Source organism: Gopherus evgoodei, chromosome 19 (genome assembly GCF_007399415.2).
Source record: "Gopherus evgoodei ecotype Sinaloan lineage chromosome 19, rGopEvg1_v1.p, whole genome shotgun sequence".
Taxonomy (NCBI): Eukaryota; Metazoa; Chordata; order Testudines; family Testudinidae; genus Gopherus; species Gopherus evgoodei.
The window spans coordinates 17,608,313-17,630,860 of NC_044340.1; the positions used below are offsets into that span (position 1 = coordinate 17,608,313).

Below are 22,548 nucleotides of genomic sequence, written 5' to 3' on the forward strand. Positions count from 1 at the left end.
ATATTTGGGTTCACTTCAAGACTTCTTAATGCTAAATTAGTCTTAAATATTATTATTGCCGTGAGATAGTATCTAGAAGTACCAATCAGGGCTTGATTGTGCTAGACATTGTACAAACATATAACCAACAGCTGACTCCAACCCCAAAGAGTGTAAGTATATGAGAAAAACAGGTGAATACAATAAAGGAAACACAATGTAAGAAAGACATGATTGAGTAGTATAATTGTGGTCACAGCACACTAGCTACCTACCCATTAACTCTTGATTTCCTAGTAAACATTGTTTTATATCATCCTCTTACTATTGCTTAACAGAGTTTATTGTAGCTTAATATTCTCAGGGAAGACATGGGGAAGCAGAATGTAAACAGCTGAAGACTTAGGTACTCTATCAATCTTTGAGCAACATCTTTCCAAAAATAATGTTTAGAGGACGTGTTAACTTTGAGGTGGAAATATTCTTATCTTCTATGAATTGCTATTTACTGAGATTTTAATAAGTGTTCATCGCACAGGCGCTATGAGCCTCTTGCATAGACAGAAAGTAAAGCTTATCTTGAAGCAAAAGTCTGTTTATCATGTGCTGTTCATCCTCAATAGATTTGTTGAGAACACTGAGTAAGAATTTCTGCATGATCAAAGAATCCTGTGGCACCTTATAGACTAACAGATGTTTTGGAGCATGAGCTTTCGTGGGTGAATACCCACTTCCTCAGACCCACGAAAGCTCATGCTCCAAAACGTCTGTTAGTCTATAAGGTGCCACAGGATTCTTTGCTGCTTTTACAGATCCAGACTAACACGGCTACCCTCTGATGCATGATCAACTTTAATTTCATCATGGGAGTTAACTTGGAAAACTAATGTCACTTGTGATGAGGACTGGAGCACAGAGGTCACCTGTAAATGGAGTCCAAGGAGTCTTCGGAGTGAAATACACAAATACCAAGAGGTGGGCTACATGCAAAGGATTCATTTGCTAGGCTAGCAGTGTGGTTTTAGTCTTGTTTGCGGGTTGAAGAGCTTTGAGCTGGAAACAGACCATTGGGCTGCAGAAAGGAGTGAGACTCTTCTGATTGTGTGTTTCTTTTATTTGCTCCATTTGTCTTGTGGTTCATGTGGGAAGTGTAACTAGGGAGACTTTGTTCCAGTTATGAGACTGTTCTTTGTCTCGTTTGCATTGTAGTGCATTACATTGTATCTTTTCATGCTATTTGATAATTCTTTGGGACAGGGAGCCCATTATTTGATTCAATTTATTTATGGTATTTATTAATAATTTTTGAATTTATATAGTACTTGGCTTTCAAGAATCTTAAAGCTTTATTAAAAAGTTAGGTGTCAGGACAGGTTACCTATTACAGGTATAGAATGACTATGCTAACACCTAGTTTTGTGGTAAGCCTCCGTGCGTGTCCAGTGTGAACTACGGTTCCAGGAACCAGAGCAGGCTTGGGCTGAGTTTGATGACAGTGAAGTTATTGCAATTGCTCTGCTTTTTCTCCTAATAAACCTGCCTCCTAAGTGCTCAACCAACTCCTACAGCAAACAGGCATTGTCCACCTCTCTGCTTAGCGGCAGCAGAATTAGGAGCCTTACAGGTTGAGGAGAAATCAGTGACGTGGAGTCTGGGTATCCTCTTAATGACAATTGTTTCTGTTTACACACTACATACCAGACCTTGAACAGAGGTGGTCACAAACAGTACATAGGTAACTTCAGACATCTCAGCCCACCCACTCAAGACTGATTACCAGGAATTAATTCTGCCTGAAGAATTCTCTCTAGCTAGATTGATGAAGGTAGAGTAACCTCTCTTGGTGCTTGCAACAGTTTTCCAGTTTTACATCAAAATTATCAAACAACAGAGCATTTCTTCAAAGACTCAAACCCTAGAAAAAATTCTTAAGACTATATGTAACCCCACTATCTGGTAGCTTCAGCCATAACACTATTATGTTTCTGATCCGATCCCCACAAGTCAATGGGGTCCTTTTCATTGAATAAAAGGGCGCAGAATCAGTCCTTACTGATTTACAGATGGGCATACTGAGGAAGAAAAAGATGAAGTGACCTATGCCAAATCACAGTGAATCAATAGCAAAAACAGAACCCAGGTCTCTTGAATCCCATTGGTGTGCTCGAACTACAAGCATCAAATGCTGCTTCCTCTGGCAACATGTAAACTAGGTTTTTAACAACATATGCCTTGTGTGGTCATGGCACAGTGCTGGGAGAGAGCTCTCCCAGCGCTCTTAAAAAAACCCACCTCAACAAGGGATGTAGCTCCCGGCACTGTTTGCACTGGTGCTTTACAGCGCTGCAACTTGCTGCACTCAGGGTTTTTTTTTCACACTCCAAGCAAGAAAGTTGCAGCGCTGTTAATTGCCAGTGTAGACAAGCCCCTAGTTGTTAGCTGGCACAGCTTTGCAGCTGAACAAAAGACCAAACCCTTTCCAGAGAGCCCAGAGAAATGTGTCTTAGAGGGGGGCCCAGAGGAGGAAATTGGGGAAGGAATAGTGGGGGTACAGAAATGTCTTCCCACTGGTCACTTAGGAGAGGATGCCCGGGAGAGAATGGCTGAGTCAGCATCTGTGCACCCAGGCACTCAGCCTGTGACCCAGGTTTTGAGAAGGAACTGTGTAACTGACCTCCAGGTGGGGGGGCAGTCATACAGCTGACTTCTCAGGGACAGAGGAAGGGGAGGCAGAGGGTACCCCAATCCAGGTCCCAGTTTTCAGATGCTATTTCTGAAAAGTTTTGGAAGGTAACTGTGTCCCTTTACATCAAGATGCAGCTCCAATACCTGTGATAACAAGAAGCTGGGACCAGGAAATTGCCAGGTGGTAGTTTGTAAGAATACAAATGGCCCAGCTGACAAAGATGGGGGTGTCTTCCCCCGGGCTGGTGAGACACAGAAAGCAGTTATGGGAGAGCTGTGGGGAAAAGGTGCATCTGATCAAAGGGTGAACAAACCTAGCCCAGATCCCAGCCCTCTAGGGGCAGGGAAGGACTCAGTGCTGTGAGGGGGAAGCGCAGGGTAACCCCAAAAGGGGAGCTGGATTTTCTGCATATGTACAGCCCTGGGGTTGGGAGACCGCTCTCCAAAGGGCCAGCCAATGTGCAGGATCCCCCTGAACTCTTATCTTGCTAGAACCTGAGATCAAAATGCCAGAAAGGTGATTAAATTAAGAGCCCACACAGGAGGGAACACTGGAGGAAAAGAAAAGCCAGTGACTGATTACACGGGAGGGAGTCAAAGGACACTATGGGTAATGAAGAAACTAACCTCAAACCAGAATATTTGAATAGAGGGCGTGGTGTCATAAAATACTTGTAAACACACATCTAAGAGAAAATGTTGATATTAATGTTAAGTTTTGGGTTAAGAATTTTGTCACTGTTAAACCTTAAGATAATGCTATATTCCAATTAATACCTGTAAACAGGGTTTAAAGCTTTTCACAGCAGAGAAACCATGAAAAAACCTGATGGTGCTGTGTGTGAATGGGAAACTGAGGCATGCTGCCTCATGGCCTTAATGGCTGGATGCCATGAGAACTGTAACAGCAAACTTCCTTTGAGATAGTCAGTGACTAACCCTCTTGCAGTAAACTGAGGCAGGAGATGTGACATTCTATACCTTGGGGGAGTGTGCTGTAACCCCTGTATTCCTCATTTTCATGTAATCGTGATCTTACCTTACAAGGCCATGCTTTATATGTATCAGGGGAAAGGTTATGATCTGCTGAAAGTCATTTCTCTATCCATACATGTATATCATTAATGCATATGACGTTATCAGAATGTAGTATGGTTGTCACTAAAACATGCTGTAAGTTGGGGGAATCAGCCAGATATTAGGTCCCCAGAGGCATTCAACCCATCAATAGCCATTGACAGCAAGGGAGCTACAATGTGATGACTTACCTGCATGAGGTCACACCAGGGGAATTGCTCAACTTTGCTTGGAGAGACTCAGTAATGCTCACCTGACTCGGGCGGGGGGAGGTGGCAAAACCAGGAGGGAAGAAAGGACATGATAAAAGGGAGAGACATTTGCCATGCTCACTCTCTCTTCCACCTACATCTACAGACACCACCACCACCACCACGGAGTGACTGAAGTGCTGACCAAAGGGGAGAGCCTGGCTGAAGAGCAGTCATTCTGTGGTGAGGCCTATCTAAGTTTGTAAGAACATTGAAAGTGTTAAGATCAGCTTAGAATGTGTTTTGCTTTTATTTAGTTTGACCAAATCTGACTTGCTATGCTTAGATTTTAAGTGATTATAAGTCAATCTTCATAGTTAATAAATCTGTTTGCTTATTCTACCTGAAGCAGTGTTTGGTTTGAAGTGTGTCAGAGACTCCCTTTGGGAGAACAAGCCTGATACATATCAATTTCTTTGTTAAATTGATGAACGTATATAAGCTTGCAGGGTCCAGCGGGCATAACTGGGCACTGCGAGATGGAGGTTCCTAGGATTATGTCTGGGACTAATGTCATTCACTTGCAAGTGACTGGGAGCAGCTGACATGCCAAAGGCTGTGTGTTGTCACAGCAGAGCAGGATCAGGCTGGCTCCCAGAGTCAAGGATTGAAGAGGCCTAGCAGATCACCTGTCTAGATAACACCAGAAGGGAACGTCACACTCATCTCCTCCTACTATGAGAGCTCTGACTTTGTATTTCCTATAATGGCTCCTGTGGATGTGTGCAGAGGGTTGGGGCTCGTTTTCTTGCTTGGGCTTAGCTGTACTGTTATAAAGGAGCTGCAAGTGGCCTGATATTAGAGAAAAGTGTTCAAGTAATTGATACCCTCTTTCCAGCTACATTGTTTATCTGTGGCTGCCTATACTTACCAGCTAGGGGTGTGCTTCCCCTGCTCATCTAAACGTGATCACGAGAAATAACAGTGTAGCCACACGGCTAGCCGCTGCGGAGGCACAGCTGTGCTGTGCCAAGCATGTGCCCATCGGTTTGTGGGTTTGTACTCAGCATGGCTCAGACAGGCCTCAGCTACACTACTGCTTACACTCAAGCTAAGTCAATGAGAGCTAGCATGAGCAGGGGACTAGCACCCCTAGTTTGTAGCCTAGACAGTCTATATTCCAGTAGCACACGTGGGCTTTTATGGCATTATTCCCATTGTGCTTGGTGCTCAAGGAATGCATAGTATGTCCCAATGAGCATACAGTGTAAATAGACTAGACAGGAAGGAAGTACTGTTGTCATCTCTATCTGTAAAATGGGGAAACTGAGGCACAGAGATGCCGTTACTTGCCTATGGTCACACAGGGAGTCTGGCAAAGCCAGGATCTAAACCTGGCTCTTCTGGGTCCTAATCTAGAGGATTAACCAAAATCTAGCTACTGAGATAGCATCCAGTTTCTCTAAGTGCCATTTCTTTTGACTGAGGGTGGGGGAGGCATCAAATTAGAAGGCTGCTGAAAAAAAAATTCAGTGAATGCTGAGACTCTGGATAACAAATCAAAAATAATTCAGGGACTTTCTTTGGGGGGGAACCCACCTATACCTTTTAACTATCATGTCAGCTTGACAAAAGCAAAGTCATACTTTGCACCTTGGTATGTTAGATGATTTCTTTAATGAGTGGGGAAACATTTGTCTCTAAAGTTTCCTTTTCTCCCCTCAGGTTAGTAGTGACAGCTAATGAGAAGCCTTTGAGAAGTGGTCTGATTGCCTCGGTCCAGTTCCACCACCTTGACATCTGGGCCATCATTGCTGATCTCCCCAGCAGGACCACCGATGGAACGGGTCATTGACAAGAAACAAAATGAATGTCTAAAGATGGTGCCCACTCAGACAAAAGTGGGGCACGTCTGTGAGGCATGTTTCCGAAGATGAACTTCCAATGATGCTGGAGCCCAAGCTGTACATGCCTCTGTGGATAATCATAGAGGACTTCAGTCTATTGGGATTTCACTCCAGCCCCTTGAGGGGCTGTGGGGACACAGACTTTCCTTCTGTCTCAGAATATGAGCAGTGTAAAAATGTCAGTGAAAAAGTAATACAGCCCAGGCCATCACATTGTCCCAGTGCAACGGCATTGTCCCTCTGTGCCATAGACGGATGTTGTATTTTCCTGCAGCCCAAAAAGAAGGAACCTCCTGTAGGTCCAGTGATATTGTGGTCTGTTACTCCTTCCCTTCTCAGCAACAGCTTGTGGACTAGCAGTAAGTGCCTCTATGTAAGCCATGCAGGATTTTAAATCCATTTTGCATCTGAATCTTCCAGGGTTGTTGGCTACAGCGAAGGCAAAAAATGTTACATTCCTTGGCTTTTCTGTGACCTGTTTACTGTTAACTATATTAAATTAATGAGCAACTCTAGTGGGAAGACAGAATGGAGAGGCTGGGATGAGAATCAGCAGGGCCCTCTCCAGCTCTGTAGGGCAAGTGCAGAAACTATGGCAAGAGCCTGTCTACAGCTTGATAACAAGTGTGGTGCGGCAGAGGCTGTAGTCTTGAAAAACAGCTGATGCCAAGGAATGCAACATGTCATGTTACACCAGAGCTCTACACAAAGTGGCAAGAGACATTGGCAGATTGAAGTTCTTCTCCTGATGAGAGAAGCTACAGCATCCTGGAGCTCAGCTGCCAATCAAAAAAGATTTATGGGCTATATTGTGACAAAAGCTAGTTGATCTGAAATTCATGAGGTCTGGGGTGAAGAGATAAATTTGCCTTTTTTTGGTTGTCTTATTGATGGGTTTTGTCTCTCTGGATTTTCTCTTGAGGACAGCATAGCCAGAATAATGCTGTGAACTATTCCAAATGTACTATAGACACGGGGGAGAATTCAATATGGAAGATATATAGCTTAAATAAGCAACACATGTTCCTGTGGAATAGGCATGTTTCATACGTAATGCTATAAATAAAACAATTCTGTTTCCCCTGCTGAATGTTCTGACTCTTCGCAGCAAGAACAGGAGTTGCTGCTTGAAACAGACCCGCCATGTTGCTTAGCAATGCACATGGGGAAGGCTCAACTTTTCACCTTCACTTTGCTTTTCGGCCCAGATGGGTAAATTGAATCCCTTTGTGCTCTTGTCTAATGTCTCAGGAAATGAGGAAGGCCCATTTGGATTGTAAGTTGTCTTCTGCTTGTATTCAAAGCAAAAGGATCACGGCAGAAATAGAGAAATATGTGAGAGCATGAGAGGCTGAAAGTGAAATCCGGGTCCAATTAAAGTCAGCGGGAGTTGCCCTATTGATGTGAATGGGCCAAAGGTACGTCCATGATGTACGAAGTATGCTCCAGGCCCTCTCCTGAAGGGTGGAACAGAGGCAGCTTGGCTTTTTCTTTTGGGTGAGGCATTTTGTCCTGCAGCTATTCAGCAAATTTCCGCATCTGGTAGTATTTGGGTAGCTGTGACATATGGGCAAGCCAAAGACAGCCAGAAAAGTAGAGACTCTAACAATGAGCAAAGCCTGAGACAAAATTGAAGTAGCTAGGATAGTACTGGCTATCACAGTAAGCCTATCAGAGAGTAATTTGGTTCCTGATTCCCTTCCAGGCTGGAAGCATCTGTCACATACTGGTGGCATATCTCATCGAACACTGAAATCTGCAGGAGGAGTTTGTATCTAATCAACCTGATACAAGGTACCCAATTTTTGAAAGGTTCTCTGCACAATGATTGTTGCATACTATGCTTGATGGACTGTGGTACCTATTGTGGGTGCAATCTAGAAAGGATAGCCAGGAGATGCATTTAGTTTTGAACTATCTTATTTTTCTTGGACTTAAGCCAGTGATTCCTAACCTTTTTGGGCAACTGCATAAGTTTAAGGTACAGACTTGAAACTCAGATGCATGCATTGCTTTACATATGCAAATACCCAAGTTTGCATGTACATGAATAATTTTTATGCCTAATTTAAGGAAAGGCAATTACAAACACCTATGTTTAAAAATCTGTACCACAGACTTAGCTGTATTTGTGCTCTCCCATTTCATTGGGTAGGTTGTAACCTGCCAGGCAGATTGGCTGGTGTCACAGTCAGAATACTGGGGCCTGGGCAGTTTGAGTTCCTGGCCAAGTGCAAGGATTTTTATAACCTTTTACTGGGTTTATAAAGTAAATGAGGCAAAGAGTTCTGTGGCACCTTATAGACTAACAAACGTATTGGAACATGAGCTTTCGTGGGTGAATACCCACTTTGTCAGATGCATGCATGCGACAAAGTGGGTATTCACCCACGAAAGCTCATGCTCCAATACTTCTGTTAATCTATAAAGTGCCACAGAACTCTTAGTCTGGATCTGTAAAAGCGACAAACACGGCTACCCTCTGATACTAAAGTAAATGACAAACTTGAGTACATGGCACGCCCAGACATATTCTGTGAACGTATCTGACTCGCATCATAATTCTTTGAAAGAAATGCACTGCAGATATTGATTGCTAACTTAATTATGAACCACTTCCTCCTGTGAGATGACACTTACACCTGTGAAATTCAGGATGTCCTAGTCGCAGATTAAAGAAAAATAGGCGATGTGCTTCGCAGGATGGGAGTGGTGGCTTCATTTGAAGAATGTCTCCTTATTCCATAGTCTAGCACTGGCTTTCTCTTCAAGGAGAGTGTCTCCACTTTCTAGTATGGAAGTGAAGTACTAGAGGGATGGAGAATCCAAAAAATCTACAGACAAAATCAAGTTGCCATGATTTAAATACTTTTTAACACTCTTGTAGAGTTGAACAAACTGTATTTAGCTTTGGCATGAAGTCTTATATTTAATTCGTTTTTAATACAATTTGACCTAGAACTGGCAAGAGGGAAACTTCATTATGTAGTTGCTTTATATTCAGTACATTATTTCTGCAGATAAATATGTAATGTAGTTCTATTACTCATACAGTGTTTCACACATCTGTTTCATGTTTCACTAATGGCACAACAAGTGAAACCATCATCTCTCCTGCTTCTATGTATTAATTCAACATGTAAGGAAAAAAGGGGATGATTGTCTTCCATCTCACAGATCACGGTCAGGGAAATCGACTCCTTTGATAATAGTTCATGCAAATGATGCCAAAAACACAAATCATAGAACTTGAATATGGCGATCCAATGCACAATGTCATTTAAGAGCAAATACTACTCTTTAACCCACAGAGGAGCAGTTCAGGACACATTAGGCACTAATTTAACCTAATCCCTGCAGCAAAAAGTCACCGTGCTGAGCCAACGGGGATAGGAAAGTGTAATGGGAGTGAGAAACTGCCAAGCTGACATTCATTCATGAAATCATGAGGCTGCAGGAGTCGCTTTCATCCTCTGCATTACCAGAGCTACAGCACTAAAGCCATGTTATATAATGGATTTTAAAGTTTACTTTCAAAAAGGAAAAGTTCTCTAGAATAGAGTGAAAGGTTGGCCTTACAGCTAAGACACTAGGCACTGGGACACAGGCAATCAGTCTTCAGTCCCCAGGTCTGCCATAACTATCCTGTGTGGAAGCATCAGGTAATAAGTCACTAAATCTCAGTTCCTGACTGCTAAAATGGAGTTAACAGTACTTTGTCTGTCTTGTTTAGTTAACTCTTCTGAGCAGGCACTGCCTCTTCTTATGAAATTGTAAGTTTTTTAGCATGATCCCCTACCATAGCACAAAAAAGACTTTGTTATATTCTCTATTTCCATGCATCGTTGTTACTATTATTATCTATAATCACTGAAATGACATGCAATCAGAAGTAAAATTTCAATCACTTGTCCATCAACAGCATTAACAGAGTATAGTGAAATCTCCTACCAAAAAATGTTGTATTACTTCAACTGTAATGAAATTTTTATCCCCTTAATGAGATTTATCAAAATACCTTACATGTCCCCTGGTGTCTGAACAATAATAACAGAGCATACCAGTTTCTGATTTGGGAAACATGCATACTTTTATCTTAAAACAAAACAAACTCTGTAATTATAACTTGATGAGAACCCCAGACAAACAGCACACTTGGTGTATTCCACTTATAGATCAGAGCTGGATTTAGACCGCAGGTCAGCTTGCAGTCAGGTCCAAGGATGCTGCACATCTCTTGGATGGACTATTTTACATAGATATGGCTTTGATGCAAGGGTGAAGTTTAGCAAGGAAAGAATATATATCCTGGTGATATTTCCATAAGCGAGTGATCCTATAAGCATTTTCTTATCTTCTTTTTTTGAATGGGTGAGTCACAAAGTGGCACTTCTATTCCAGTTGTAGGAAAAGTACAACTTTTTGTTTAATGACTTCAGACTTCAGGAAAGTCTCAACAAAATAAGTCTACCTCGCTTTGTTAGGACAACACAATTACTTTAACTTTCTTTCATGCCCTTTCATGAAAATATTTAAAATTATTTAACATCAGTTAATTAAGATTTACAGGCACCGTAAGTATTATCATTTCCATTTGACATCTGGGGACACTGAGGCACAGAGGTTAAGTGATGTGGTGAATCAGTGGCAGAGTTGGGATAAAGCTAAAAAATATACTCAGTCCTCTGCTCTTTTAGGTCAATCTCAGCTGTTTTTTGTTTTTAAAAGGTTACAGTATAAGTTGCCCCAGAAATGTTAAGAGGCGAGTAAGACTTCTATAATGGCTCAAAGGTGTGTGTGTGGGGGGGTTGCTGCTGTTTTTTTAAGTCAGTTTTAAAATAGCCACTTCCCCTGTCCCCAGTTATCTGCACCTGAGGCTGAATTGAGGTTTTTCATCTTAAAATAATAATTTGCTGCTGAGCTGAGGCCTTGGGCTCCAAGTTTCAGCTGTGAGCAAATGTTTGCAGACAAGTTATAAAGCCCTGAAAACAAAAGGCTTGAGTGGAAAGGAGGATTGTATTGACTATAACTGAACTCGTCTTTCCTGATCATCCTTTCTGAAGCCAGCTCTGCACAGGCTAACAGCACTCTGCCAAGAGCAATATTTCTTCAGTTGTTCTACCTGACCAGAATCATGAAGTCTTTTAAGAGTATATTGAGCATTATTGACTCTTCCATCTGTTCCTTTCCACAATGGACCCCACTTCTCTTCAGAACGAGCTACTGCTGTGCAGATGGTACACATCTGCAAAAGAATTACATCATATGACATCATCTGGTATTGCACATGTTATTACTACAGGCAGTGAGCTATCTGTTTCTTAACAACCTCATTAAGGTGAAAATCACCCCATGCAGACAGCCAGCACAAGTCCAAGGCACCACTTAAGCCTTATTTTGAGTTCTATCTTGCCCTTTGTCCACTGATGATTATTAAAGAAGAGTCCTCTGTTTCTAGAGGGGTGGCAGATGCCTGCGACCTGTCTCTAGATTTCTAATGTAGCTAACCTGTAGTATTTAGTTGCCTTTTAGGCTAACAGGTTGTTACAAGTATATTAAAACCTATATAGTGTTGGACAGTTGCTATGTTTCGCTCCACAAATGGCTGCACTTCTTTAGCAGATAATATCCTTTCCTATAGTTCCTGTGCTAGCACAGTGTTCAGGTGCTATGCAAGAGCTAGGTCAGAATAAAACAAATCAAGGAGAATGGTGGGGGCTTCCCTAGAGAAGCTGAAGACCCTTTCTCTCCCAGGAAGGATGGAGAGGATTTTGAGAATGAAGCCTCTTAGTGCTAAGTCATGTAAGGAAAAATCCCCACTAAGCTGGGGTCCTTTGAGGTTACAGTGCAGAGGGGAAGCTAGTTAGGTGGAACTCCTCCAGAGACTTAAATACTCTCTCAATGACACACTCCTGTAGCAATGTGAATATTATCTGCAAGGCGGATGCTGTCTTTTTAATATGATGCTCCGCAGTCCCTCCCCACCACATTTCCATAATTCATATTATTCGCTTGTGCTTTGATTTTCCTCATCTAATGAATGCCGAGGCCCTTGCTCTGTATTTATTAGTGTGCTCCCACCTTCACTGTTTACACTGTTTTTTTATTTGGATTGTTATGCCTACCTGCTTGTGTGTACCTTCTCCCCCTCCCCATAAATGTGCAGGCTGACCTTTGCCACTGTCAATTGGAGGATGCAGGGAACTCTTATCTGGTAGGGGGTTTGGTTGTAATTGTGGGGCGAGGGGAGCCCTAATTGGGAGACTCATGAAATTGGTTGGAAAGGTCACCTGCCTTGTCTATCTCATCATAAACTCCTGCACTGCCTTAAATGACTTATTTAGCAACACAACACGACACAGTTCCTGGCCTTCGTTTTTTAACAATAAATCAGAAAGCACCGTTTCTTCATGCTGTTTCGGCCCCTGGCTTTGTTTGTTCTTGTAAAAAACCTCTGATCCTTACTTCTGAGAAACACGTGAGTTTTTAAGTACCTCCCAAAACTGCAGGTTTCCAGAGCATGTCAAGGAAAAATAAAATCCTTTCTCTTTTATACCTGCAGTGCATTGGCAAAGCTGCTACAGAACCAACTGGGCTGATTGTCTCCGTCTAATAGCATCTACGCTAAATAATGCTGTATTAGGAGGATGAAAAAACATTTTCTGATAATTATAGTGTAACAATGCCAGCTGCCTCCTGTGCTCCCTTTGTGACCTAGGGTCACGCTATAGGCATACGGCCTCAGTTTCCCCTCTTGAACTGGTCAAATAAAACTCACTTCAGAATTTTCTTGGTCAGAAAAATACTGCTCCTTGCAGACTGGGTTTATAAATATATTTAAAAAAATCAAAACCAAGTCCATTTATAAGTTCTCCTAGCCCAAGGTATTTCTTCCTTCATGGGGCCTTTACAGTCCCTCCCCTGCTTGTCTAGGGTCTCTCCCTGCCTCAGGCAACTCCACTAGTCTCAGGGTCTTCCCTGCAGGAGCCTTTCTCACTCTCTGGAGTCTGCCATAGCTTCCTGATCCTTCAATCACCCGATTCCTCTCAGGTGAATCTCATCCTGTAATTGAGCCAACACTAGGCCCCCCAGCCCTTAAGAAGGAGCTAGCCTGTTACATAAAGGAATAGATTTCTCTGCTGTTGCACTCCAAGGTTCCATTTGCATGAAGAGAGCTGAAAGAGACTAGGCTAACTACAATAGTGCAGGGACACAATTTGAGCTTCCTCCAGATCATTGCAACTAGACAGAAAAAGCCCTTTGGATTCTAAATGTCAGGGGGGGGAGTTACTGCCTCAGCCAAGATTTTTTTGTTTGTTTGTTTTCAAAGTAGCAACTATTTACAGCTCATCTTTACTCCTGATAGTGCTATAGAAATCAAGTTAAAAGAAGCTCTTGGACAAGTTGCTAGATTTCCTTCACACTGGAAAAATGTGACAGCCAGTGCAAAAGGATTGTGTAATGACATCATAAGGATAACATTTTCCAAAGTAGACCTGAGAATCTGGGTGGGTAGCATGTGAGAAGGCAGCTCAAGTGAGCAAGCTAATGCTGGTACAGAAACAACCAACTGACCTCTGGCAGATTTTGGGGGGCATTTCCAGATGAAGTGAGAGATGATAGCTCAGCAGAAGAGAGTCCTATGCCATGTTGTGTATGCCAAACATTTGTGTCAGAAGGTTTCCATGATCCCAGGCCTTCACCCATGGGTGGTTTAATAATGAGAGCTGGAGATCAGGAGCAAGAATTCAGAGGGTCTATGTGATGTTGAGCAAGTCACTTAACTTCTCTTTGCCTCTCTTAATCCTTGCGTAAAATAAATATTAGTAATAATCAGTGTTTGTAAAGTGCTTGGAGGCCTGTGGAAGAAGGTGGTATATAAGTGCAAAGTCTTATCAGTTGCTCTGAGAACAGTCCTGAACCTTTATGACATTATCTCACGCTATGAAGTAGATGTAGAAAGCAGGAAAGATCAGACTGTGGCAGCCCTCATTAGAAATAGTAGAAAGCATTGAAGTTTCTTTTTAATAATAATAATAATAATTAATACAAGGCTAATCAGGTAGGGAAGTGCTGAACGTCCTTTAACTTGGGACAAAATAGTCCTTTATCTCACTGAGAGAGGGAATGACGCCTCAGTCTTGGCCTCATTAGGGAGAGATGGAACTTTCTCAAATCTGAGCGATTTAAAGGAAATTCCTGCTTGGCTCTCAGGTTGTAACACCTCAAACATTTGCAGTGTTATGTTGCCTCTTAGAAAAATTTTAACAACCTTTTAAAATTCCCATTAAGATGACCCTAAGTAGAACCCTCCAATCATGTATGTTTAAGAACTACTACTGTGCAATGTTCTGTTTACCCTAAGTGTAAATGTAGCCTAGACTTCCATGCTGATAGGGTTTCTCATAACTTTTATATGTATTTGAACACTCACGTCAGGCATAGTTATATGTTCTTAACTAAAAGCAGGCTGATGGATTTGCAAGTTAAGAGAACCATTTCCTACTCACTACCAAATGCTTAGCAATAGTGAGCTTACTTTCACATAACCAGCATTCTACTCTAATGTGCAGTGGTTTCATATGTGTAACTCCACTGTGTACAATGGAGTTTCTTCTAATTAATGCCCAATATAATTAATAGCAGAACTAGGACTATTGTCCTCCTAAATGCCTGGATACTACTGTGATCGATGGTCTATAATTGGCATATAGATATTTGGTGATAATCATGCTGAAAATATATTTGCTCATTAGAAAAAAAACCAACAAATGATGGTCAGATACCAACACAATGCATATGGTAGAAGAACATGATTAGAGTAGGAAACATTTGAATAGTTTATTTTTTTGCTGCATCATGCTTATGTTCTCTGATTCTGCTCAGCTCAGAATCTGATTCTTGGCTTGCTCAACTTCACCATCAGAGCTGCTTAGATGGGATGAAAAAAAACTGAAAATGATTTTGAGATCATTTTTCATAGTAAAGGATTTATCCTTGCTGCTTCTCTAAGCATGAAGGCTGTATCTACTGCTGTATAAGTGTAGTGTGGACGTGCAAAAGCAATTCAATTACTGCAGTGGCTGTACATCACCGTAATTTACGTTGAGATAATTTTGTAGTGTAGACATACCTTGAGATTCTGGTGACTGTCTTCATCCTTGTGGTCTGTGACATCTCCAGAACACCCTGAGAAAGTTACTAACCTGTTATTTACAATTGCCTGTTGTTTACTTCATATATAATCCAGTGGTGAGGATGATTTCAGAAAATTGCTTTAATAGTAGAGGAGTTTTGTAGGGAATATTCTCAAATGGCACTGCATGTCTAGAATGAAGCATTGTTTTGACAAAACACTTTACATAGCTTGTGACCCAATATACAATAAATATGTATTCAGAATAGCATATGCACTGACCAGGGAACTGACAGAAGGTTTTGCTTATGTACCATTTCAATGTAGGGAATATATGCTTATAAACTAGTCCACAAATAAGTAGTAAATCTACTTTGTTGTTTGTAACTGCTGCACTTAATAGTTCTCATGGAAAAAAACACAAGTGCTTTGAATTCATTCTGAATTCTTCAAATTCTCTCTCTCTCATTAGTGGTCTCAGGATAATGTATGTCATGAAAATGGACTATAATTTCCACTACTTTGCAGTGATCACCTGCACAACACATCTGCACGATAGCAACTATTATTATGGTCCTGTTGCATCAGGTTTGCAGTTATGGGATCTGACTTCAGTAGCAATTTTAGAATGTGAAGTTTTCTCTGCAACTAGAGAAAGATGGAATGCAAATTCACAGCATATGTCCTTATTTCTTTCTGGTGTCTGACAATTGATGTCCCATGTGGCCCCACATGATGTTCTCGTGCCATTGTTATAGACAGAGAATTTGTGGTGTATCCCATAATCTCATCTTGGATACCAATCACTAAACAGTTGTGCTGACAAAAGGGTGATGCTGGATAAAGATCTGGCTGCTTTGCAATAGCTTCTATAATTGTGCATCACCGTCCACACTGTAAAACATCTGTCTATCTAGTGTATCATCTCGCTGGTTCTCAGGATTCCCTGCTTAGAAGTAGCATTCCTTTGATATACAACATTCCAATTTTTGTTAACCTTAAGTCTAAATGTAATTGGACCAAATCTTCCAGGTTTTCATCTTGAATCAAGCCAAACTACCCATTGAAGTTGATGGTAGGGGCTTGCCTGAGAGATTTGTCCTTCAATATTTTATAAATGAGTAAAAGACCTGCACAGATATAGTCCAGACTCCTATCTGCAGCAGAAAAAGATCCTGTGAATTGAATTAGGTATTTACACAAAGCATATTGTTCAGACTTTGATAGATTATAGGCATGGGTGGCTCCAGGCCTCAGCACGCCAAGCGCATTCTTGGGGCGGCAAGTCGTGGGGGATGCTCTGCCAGTGTCACGGGCGGCAGGCAGGCTGCCTCCGGCGGCTTGCCTGCGGAGGGTCCGCTGGTCCCGCGGCTTCGGAGGACCTCCCACAGGCACGCCTGCCTGCCGTGCTTGGGGTGGCAAAATCCCTAAAGCCGCCCCTGATTATAGGGCCAGAAGAGACCACTGTGATGATCTAGTCTGGTCTCCTATATAACAAAGGCCATAGGACTACTGGATTAATTTCAGTTTGAATAAGAGCATATCTTTAGAAATAAAAACAATCAATCTTGATTTAAAAATTGCCAGTGATAAAGAATCTACCACAACCTATGGTAAGTTGTTCCAGTGGTTAATAACCCTCACTGTTTAAAACTTTTGCATCTCCTTTCTAGTGTGAATTTGCTTAGCTACAACTTCCAGCCAGCGGATCTTGTTATACCTTTGTTTGCTAGATTGAAGAGCCTGTTATCAAATATTTTTCCCTGATGTAGGTACTCTTAGACTGATCAAGTCTTGCCACCTTAACTGTTAACCTTGTCTTGGATAAGATCAACAGATTGAACTTCTGGAGTCTAATAGCTATAAGGCATATTTTCTAATCTTTCAATCATTCTCATGTTCTTTCTGGACCCTCTCCAATTTATTAACATCCTACTTCAAATGTGGTCACCAGAAATGGGCACAAAATTCCATTAGTGGTCACACTAGTACCAAATACAGAGGTAATAGTACCTCCCTACCCCTATTCGAGATTACCCTGTTTATGCATCCAAGGATCTTGATAATGACCCTACAAGCACCTAGGGCTGTTACTTATCAGGCTTTCTCCATAATACTGGCTTCTAATTTTCTAGAGGCTTAAAAACTACCCTGGGAAGCAGAATTCTCTGGGGTCTTTGTTCTCTCAGTATCGATAAAAGAAAATACAAGGAGTTGTTCACATTTTCGGCAGTCCCCTGCAGGTGAGAGTCTCCCCCACTTATTCCTTGACCCACTCCAGGGCAGGAATAGACAAGTGGGAGACAGTTAATGGATTTTTCACTGCTCACTTCCATTGCTGTCCTTTCTGCTCCTCCCCTCTTATATCACAAGTTGTCTGGGGGACTACTTGTGGAGTAAGGTACTGCTCAATGGGAATGAAGTTAGCATGATTTATATATCAGCCTTTAACTATCAGAAGTTATATGAGCCACCTGCTGTATAAAATTGGGTCACATTATCTTTATTAAATCATAGAATCCTAAGACTGAGTCGGGACATCATAACAATTTTCAAGTATGTAAAAGGTTACAAGGAGGAAGAAGAAAAATTGTTTTTCTTGACCTCTGAGGATAGGACAAGAAGCAATGGTCTTAAATTGCAGCAAGAGAGGCTTAGGTTGGACATTAGGAAAAACTTCCTAACTGTCAGGGTGGTTAAGCACTGGAATAAATTGCCTGGGGAGGTTGTGGAATCTCCATCATTGGAGATTTTTAAGAGCAGGTTAGACAAACACCTGTCAGGAATGATCTAGATAATACTGTGTCCTGCCATGAGTATCGGGGACTGGAGTAGATGACCTATAATTCTTGCTCCTCTCTATCTCTTTTTTTTTGTATGTCTGTGTTCTATTTTTGTATAATGGACCTTTTAAAATCTTTCAAGCTCCATGCAGAGCTATGGGCATGATGTAATTGTATAATGGCAACATAACTGTGATTATACTGATAGCTCCTTGTCTTGGGCAGTGGTTTCATGGAAAAAATTGACCCTTGCTCCTATAGTTGCCCAAACAGTGCTTCTTTCTTAGTGCTACAGTGAGTTTGGGGATTGTCTTTTATGGTGTGCATGTAGAACTGCTAGCACCATAGGGCTTTGATCTCTAGGTACTACTGTAACAATTATAATAATAATCGAACATCACAATTCAACTTCTTCTTTGCTTAGTGGTAGAGACTAATGTTAAGACATTGTTCTTGCCAGATATAAGTGGTGGATAAATAGCTATCTAACTCCCTCAAGTGTAGCTGCAGATTCAGAGATGCAGCTGAAATTCTCCAAGTACCAAGCATCCAGCAGCAGAGGAGGTATCAAGGTAATCAACACCTGGTGAAATAAATGTTATCCTCTGAGTACCCTCTTGACAGGGCAAACTCATTGAGGAGGTTGACGGGGTGGCCCTAGAAGACAAATAGAGTGTCTGGCATTATATCTTCTGCATTTGTCAACCAGCGGTTGAAAGGATGGTGAACACAAGGTAAGAACCTTGCAAGATATTATATTCTGATGGATGATAGATGGAAATTCAGCATGTCTCTATTGCAGCCTCTAGCTGGCTTATTCTGCTAGAATTATACGATTCTTGAGGGCAACTCAGAGCACCCTTCTTGATGAAGACACATACACAAATTGGCCAACTTTGGGTAACCATTGATCATGCCATCATTTCTTAGGGGTTTGTTTCCCTGACGTGCGCGCTCAAAAAACTGTTGGCTTTTAATTGAATAGTAGCTAGTTGAGGGTGCCTGAAACTTTCAGATTTTACAGGGATACCTCACAGATTAAGGAACCTGAAGCAATTCCATTAGCAGGGAAACCCCTGAAAAATGCAGTATTGGGGGTGGGTGTATGTACACATAGTGAATTGGAGGAGGGGGACGAATAATATAATATGGAATGGCTGAGCAAGGTTGCTCTCTGGAGATAATCACTTCAATATGGGACCAAAGGGGTATGATGGACAAAGAGGTGATGAAGGAATGTTTTCAATCACACTGCAGTTAAGTAATGTTGCCATTCCTTTTAGGGAAGCATTTTTAATAAAATGGAAAGAGGGGAGAGGATTCCATCAGCTACAAAAGGGAAAAAATCAGTCAAATGAAATAATATATTCTGGCATGGCATGGCATGTTAAGGCAGCATTATCAAAATTCTGGAATTTATAGTTTATGCTAATGTTGCCCAAACATTTTTGTATCAAAATTTGTTCAAAATGTGTAAGTCCCTGTGTATTCCACACGTACCATAGCTACCTTTGTTTTTTTTTAAATATGTATTCTGCACGAATTGACTTGTACTTGTCAGAGCTCTAGCAATACAATACCTCAGTCTTTAGGAGCCTTTATGTATTCACAGAACTGTCATATTTATTTGAAATCTCACTTTTTGTATAGAATCCATAATTAATCATGCAAGCCAAGTTCTTTTGCATATGCAACAATGGGCTATTTAATATGAAGTTATTTCCTGTAACATTTATGAAATGAGAGCAAAGAATGAAGACTTTCCCTGAAAGAAACAGTCACCTTTTTTCTTTTGCAATTAATTCATCCTCTCAAAAGCTCTCCCCTCTCCCCCCTTAAACAGATTTTCCTATCCCTTGGGGTGACACACCATCCATTGGGTGATCTAAAATTCCATTCTCAAAAGCTCCTGTATTTTGCAAAGGATATCACTAAGACTATCAAGCTGTGACAATCCGAACATGGGAGATTAAAAAAACAAACCCCAAACACCCCCACTATGAATCTGGTTTTAAAGGCCAGTTTCCCAGCACTGACATCTCTTTTTGCAGAGACAGTATTGTGCTTGCAAATCTAGTTCTTGCAACCCCCACTTTTTCTGCCTGCAATTCGCTTTGGGGCTACATTATTATTATTAATTTGATTAGGGTAGTGCCTACTACATGCTAAGCACTTCCTATGGCCATCTTTGCGTAGAGAAGACAACAGTTTAAGGACAGACAGAAAAGCAGACAGAAGAACTTAGGGAAAGTGAACAACAAACAGATTTGTCATGCAAATCAACAAGATTCACTGTTAACGGCTTGCAAGAAGTGGGGTTCAATAGTAATCTGTACAGGGACCTTTGTGAATGAGCTTAGGGAGACTGAACAGTGAGTAGGGGGCTACATGGAAGAAGGCTTGGAAGTACTTGTATGAGAGGTTGCCACATGGATGGATTAATAGTAGATGTCTAAGGAATCACATTTGCATCTCTAAGTCATCATGAGTCTAAACATCTGGGCACAATTTTTTTGCTGTTTCAAAATTGTTTGCAAAAATCTGTGGAATTGCTGAGGCCCTGCTAAATTCTGGCTGTACATTTCTGACTGAAATACACTGCGTAAAGTCTTCATTAGAAAATGAAGAAAGATGCTTTAAAACCTGCCTTCAGATAAACACAGTGAGATATTCTCTTTCTAAATGAGTGAGACCATTTCTTCTCTTTTTTTCAAGTCCAAAACTCTAACTTAAGCCCCCAGCAAACTTTGGCAGTTCAGATAAAATAGGATTCTGATCCAAACCACTCCTGTTTTGCAAAAAATTCTTGCTGCCAAGGTTTTGAAAACAAAATGGGCCAAAATCAGAACCATTTCTCAAATTCACACCACACTTTGGTTTTTGGATAAAATGGAACCTTAGATAATTTTGTTTTTGTAAAAGAACCTCCCCGCACCCCCAAAAGCTCCATCTTTGCCCATCAGTGACTTTTATGGATGGTACCAGCATTACATTAGACTTTAAAAAAACACAAAAAACCCATGCCTGAAATGCCTGTATATAAATCTAGAAACACATTTCTATCTTTCTTCTTTAGCAAAACTCTGTCAGCATGGAAATGTGTATACAACGTTAGTGACTCCAGATCCTAGTACGACCATGCCATATTTTGCAGGCAGCTGCTTCTCTCTACAATACCTCCTTGCTTGATGACTATTGCACTGTACTATTTGTGGCCAGGATGGGTGGAAGAACACAGTGAGGTGCAAGTCCTACTCCCTTTCCAACCTCACCAAACCAAATCCAGGACGGCGCAGGGATCTGTGTTTGTGTGTGTGTGCTGAGGCTAGGACTGTCACTCATTCTCTGATCAGCTTCTGAAAGCAGCTAGAGAGCAGCTGGCAAAAAACAATTCTGAAAAAAAAATTACATTGCATCTAAATCTCTATCTAAGCCACCCAAGTTCCTATTGAAGGAAAAATATATTTGCAAGAAACTTCCACCACCACAGCAGATTACAATGCTGCATCCTAAGGATCTCATCTGGACTCTGTTTTTCCTTGGAGCTGCAGGTACATAAATATATATAATTTTTGTATGGAGGTTGGGAACAAATTTGATTTCTGACCACTTCTGAATACTGGGCTGTGATGCAATTTTAGACTCATCTGGAGGACCGGGGGAATAGTGTTTTTGTTTCCTAGAATGCAATGTTTTTTTACACTGATGATTTGTTTTCACCAAATATTGAATGTTGTGCTTTCCCCATCCCACTTTGTTTCGGAACTGGGGGGATAGCAGTAGAGGCTGGAAGCGTGGCACTTTTGCGATTTCCCCCCTTTCCCTGCATTTCAAAGGCAGCATTTTGGCGGAGAAGCTGGGAGATGAGCGAGAGGCAGGGGCACTGCTGGGGAGGAGGATTGGGAGGTGCTGGCTGAGCAAACATTGAGGAGAAAAGAATAAACCCCAGATCCTCAAGCTGAACCAGATCAGGATCGTTCAGAGTAAACACTGAAGCTAGGAAATCTCTTTTTATGGCAGAGTGGATAAGTCCCTTTTGGTATTTTCGCCGCCTTGGCTCCCCCAGGGATGGTCAGTCAGGGATGGTCAGTCAGTCTTAACGGTTTGCAATAGAGGGAAAATTAGAAGAAAAGGAAAACGTGTTTTTTTTTTTTTTGCCCCCTGCTCCTTTGCATGGTGCTACTTTGCTTTACTAGACGTCCAGTTACTTGGAAACATTGTTCACAATTGAGGAATCTGTATGGGAAAAATGGCTCAGTCTGCAATTTGACAGGAGAAAGTGAAGGGGGGGGAGGTGAGGAGGGCGTGATCCAGGGGTTGGTTTTATACGTTGATACCTATATGTCTGAGTGCAAGGGGAGGAATTGCTCCTCTTTCTTGAACCTACCCCTCTTGGATTGAAGGTTGTGTGTGTTGCAAATTGCAGACAATGGAGAGGGGGAAGGAGAATGAAATGATGAGGGTACTACGTGCGATGTGTTAATGGTGTCGCCATACGAGGAGCCAGGAGGGGGCTTTGTTTTAAAAATTTCTACCAGAATAGCTGAAGGATGGTGCTCTTTTTTGCAGGGCACACCCCCCCCCCGCCGCAAACGATGCATGTGTAATGTGCAGGGGGTGGGGAGGAATGCAACGAAGCAACGGCGAGGAGCGATGCAATTGCAAATAAAGGCGAGGGGGAAAGAGGCTGCAAAAAGAGGGACGGTTTGAATGCAGCTGCAAAGGGTGGGGTGGGGGGCTAAGAACTGCGGAGGGGGGGTCAGAGCTGCTGGGGGTGCAGTAAGGTCGGA

At 41.8% G+C, this 22,548-nt stretch overlaps 1 protein-coding gene across 9 annotated transcripts in view; it reads left to right on the top strand.

Moving 5' to 3' along the window:
- Positions 1–20,983: 20,983 nt before the first annotated feature.
- Positions 20,984–22,548, top strand: part of NCAM1 (neural cell adhesion molecule 1) — a 239,424-nt gene continuing 237,859 nt past the window's right edge. For all 9 annotated transcript variants that reach the window (XM_030538330.1, XM_030538332.1, XM_030538331.1 and 6 more), the window contains exon 1: positions 20,984–21,309. In XM_030538330.1, the coding sequence (XP_030394190.1) occupies positions 21,258–21,309 (52 nt within the window). In that variant the 5' untranslated portion in view covers positions 20,984–21,257. The remainder of the gene's footprint in view (positions 21,310–22,548) is intronic.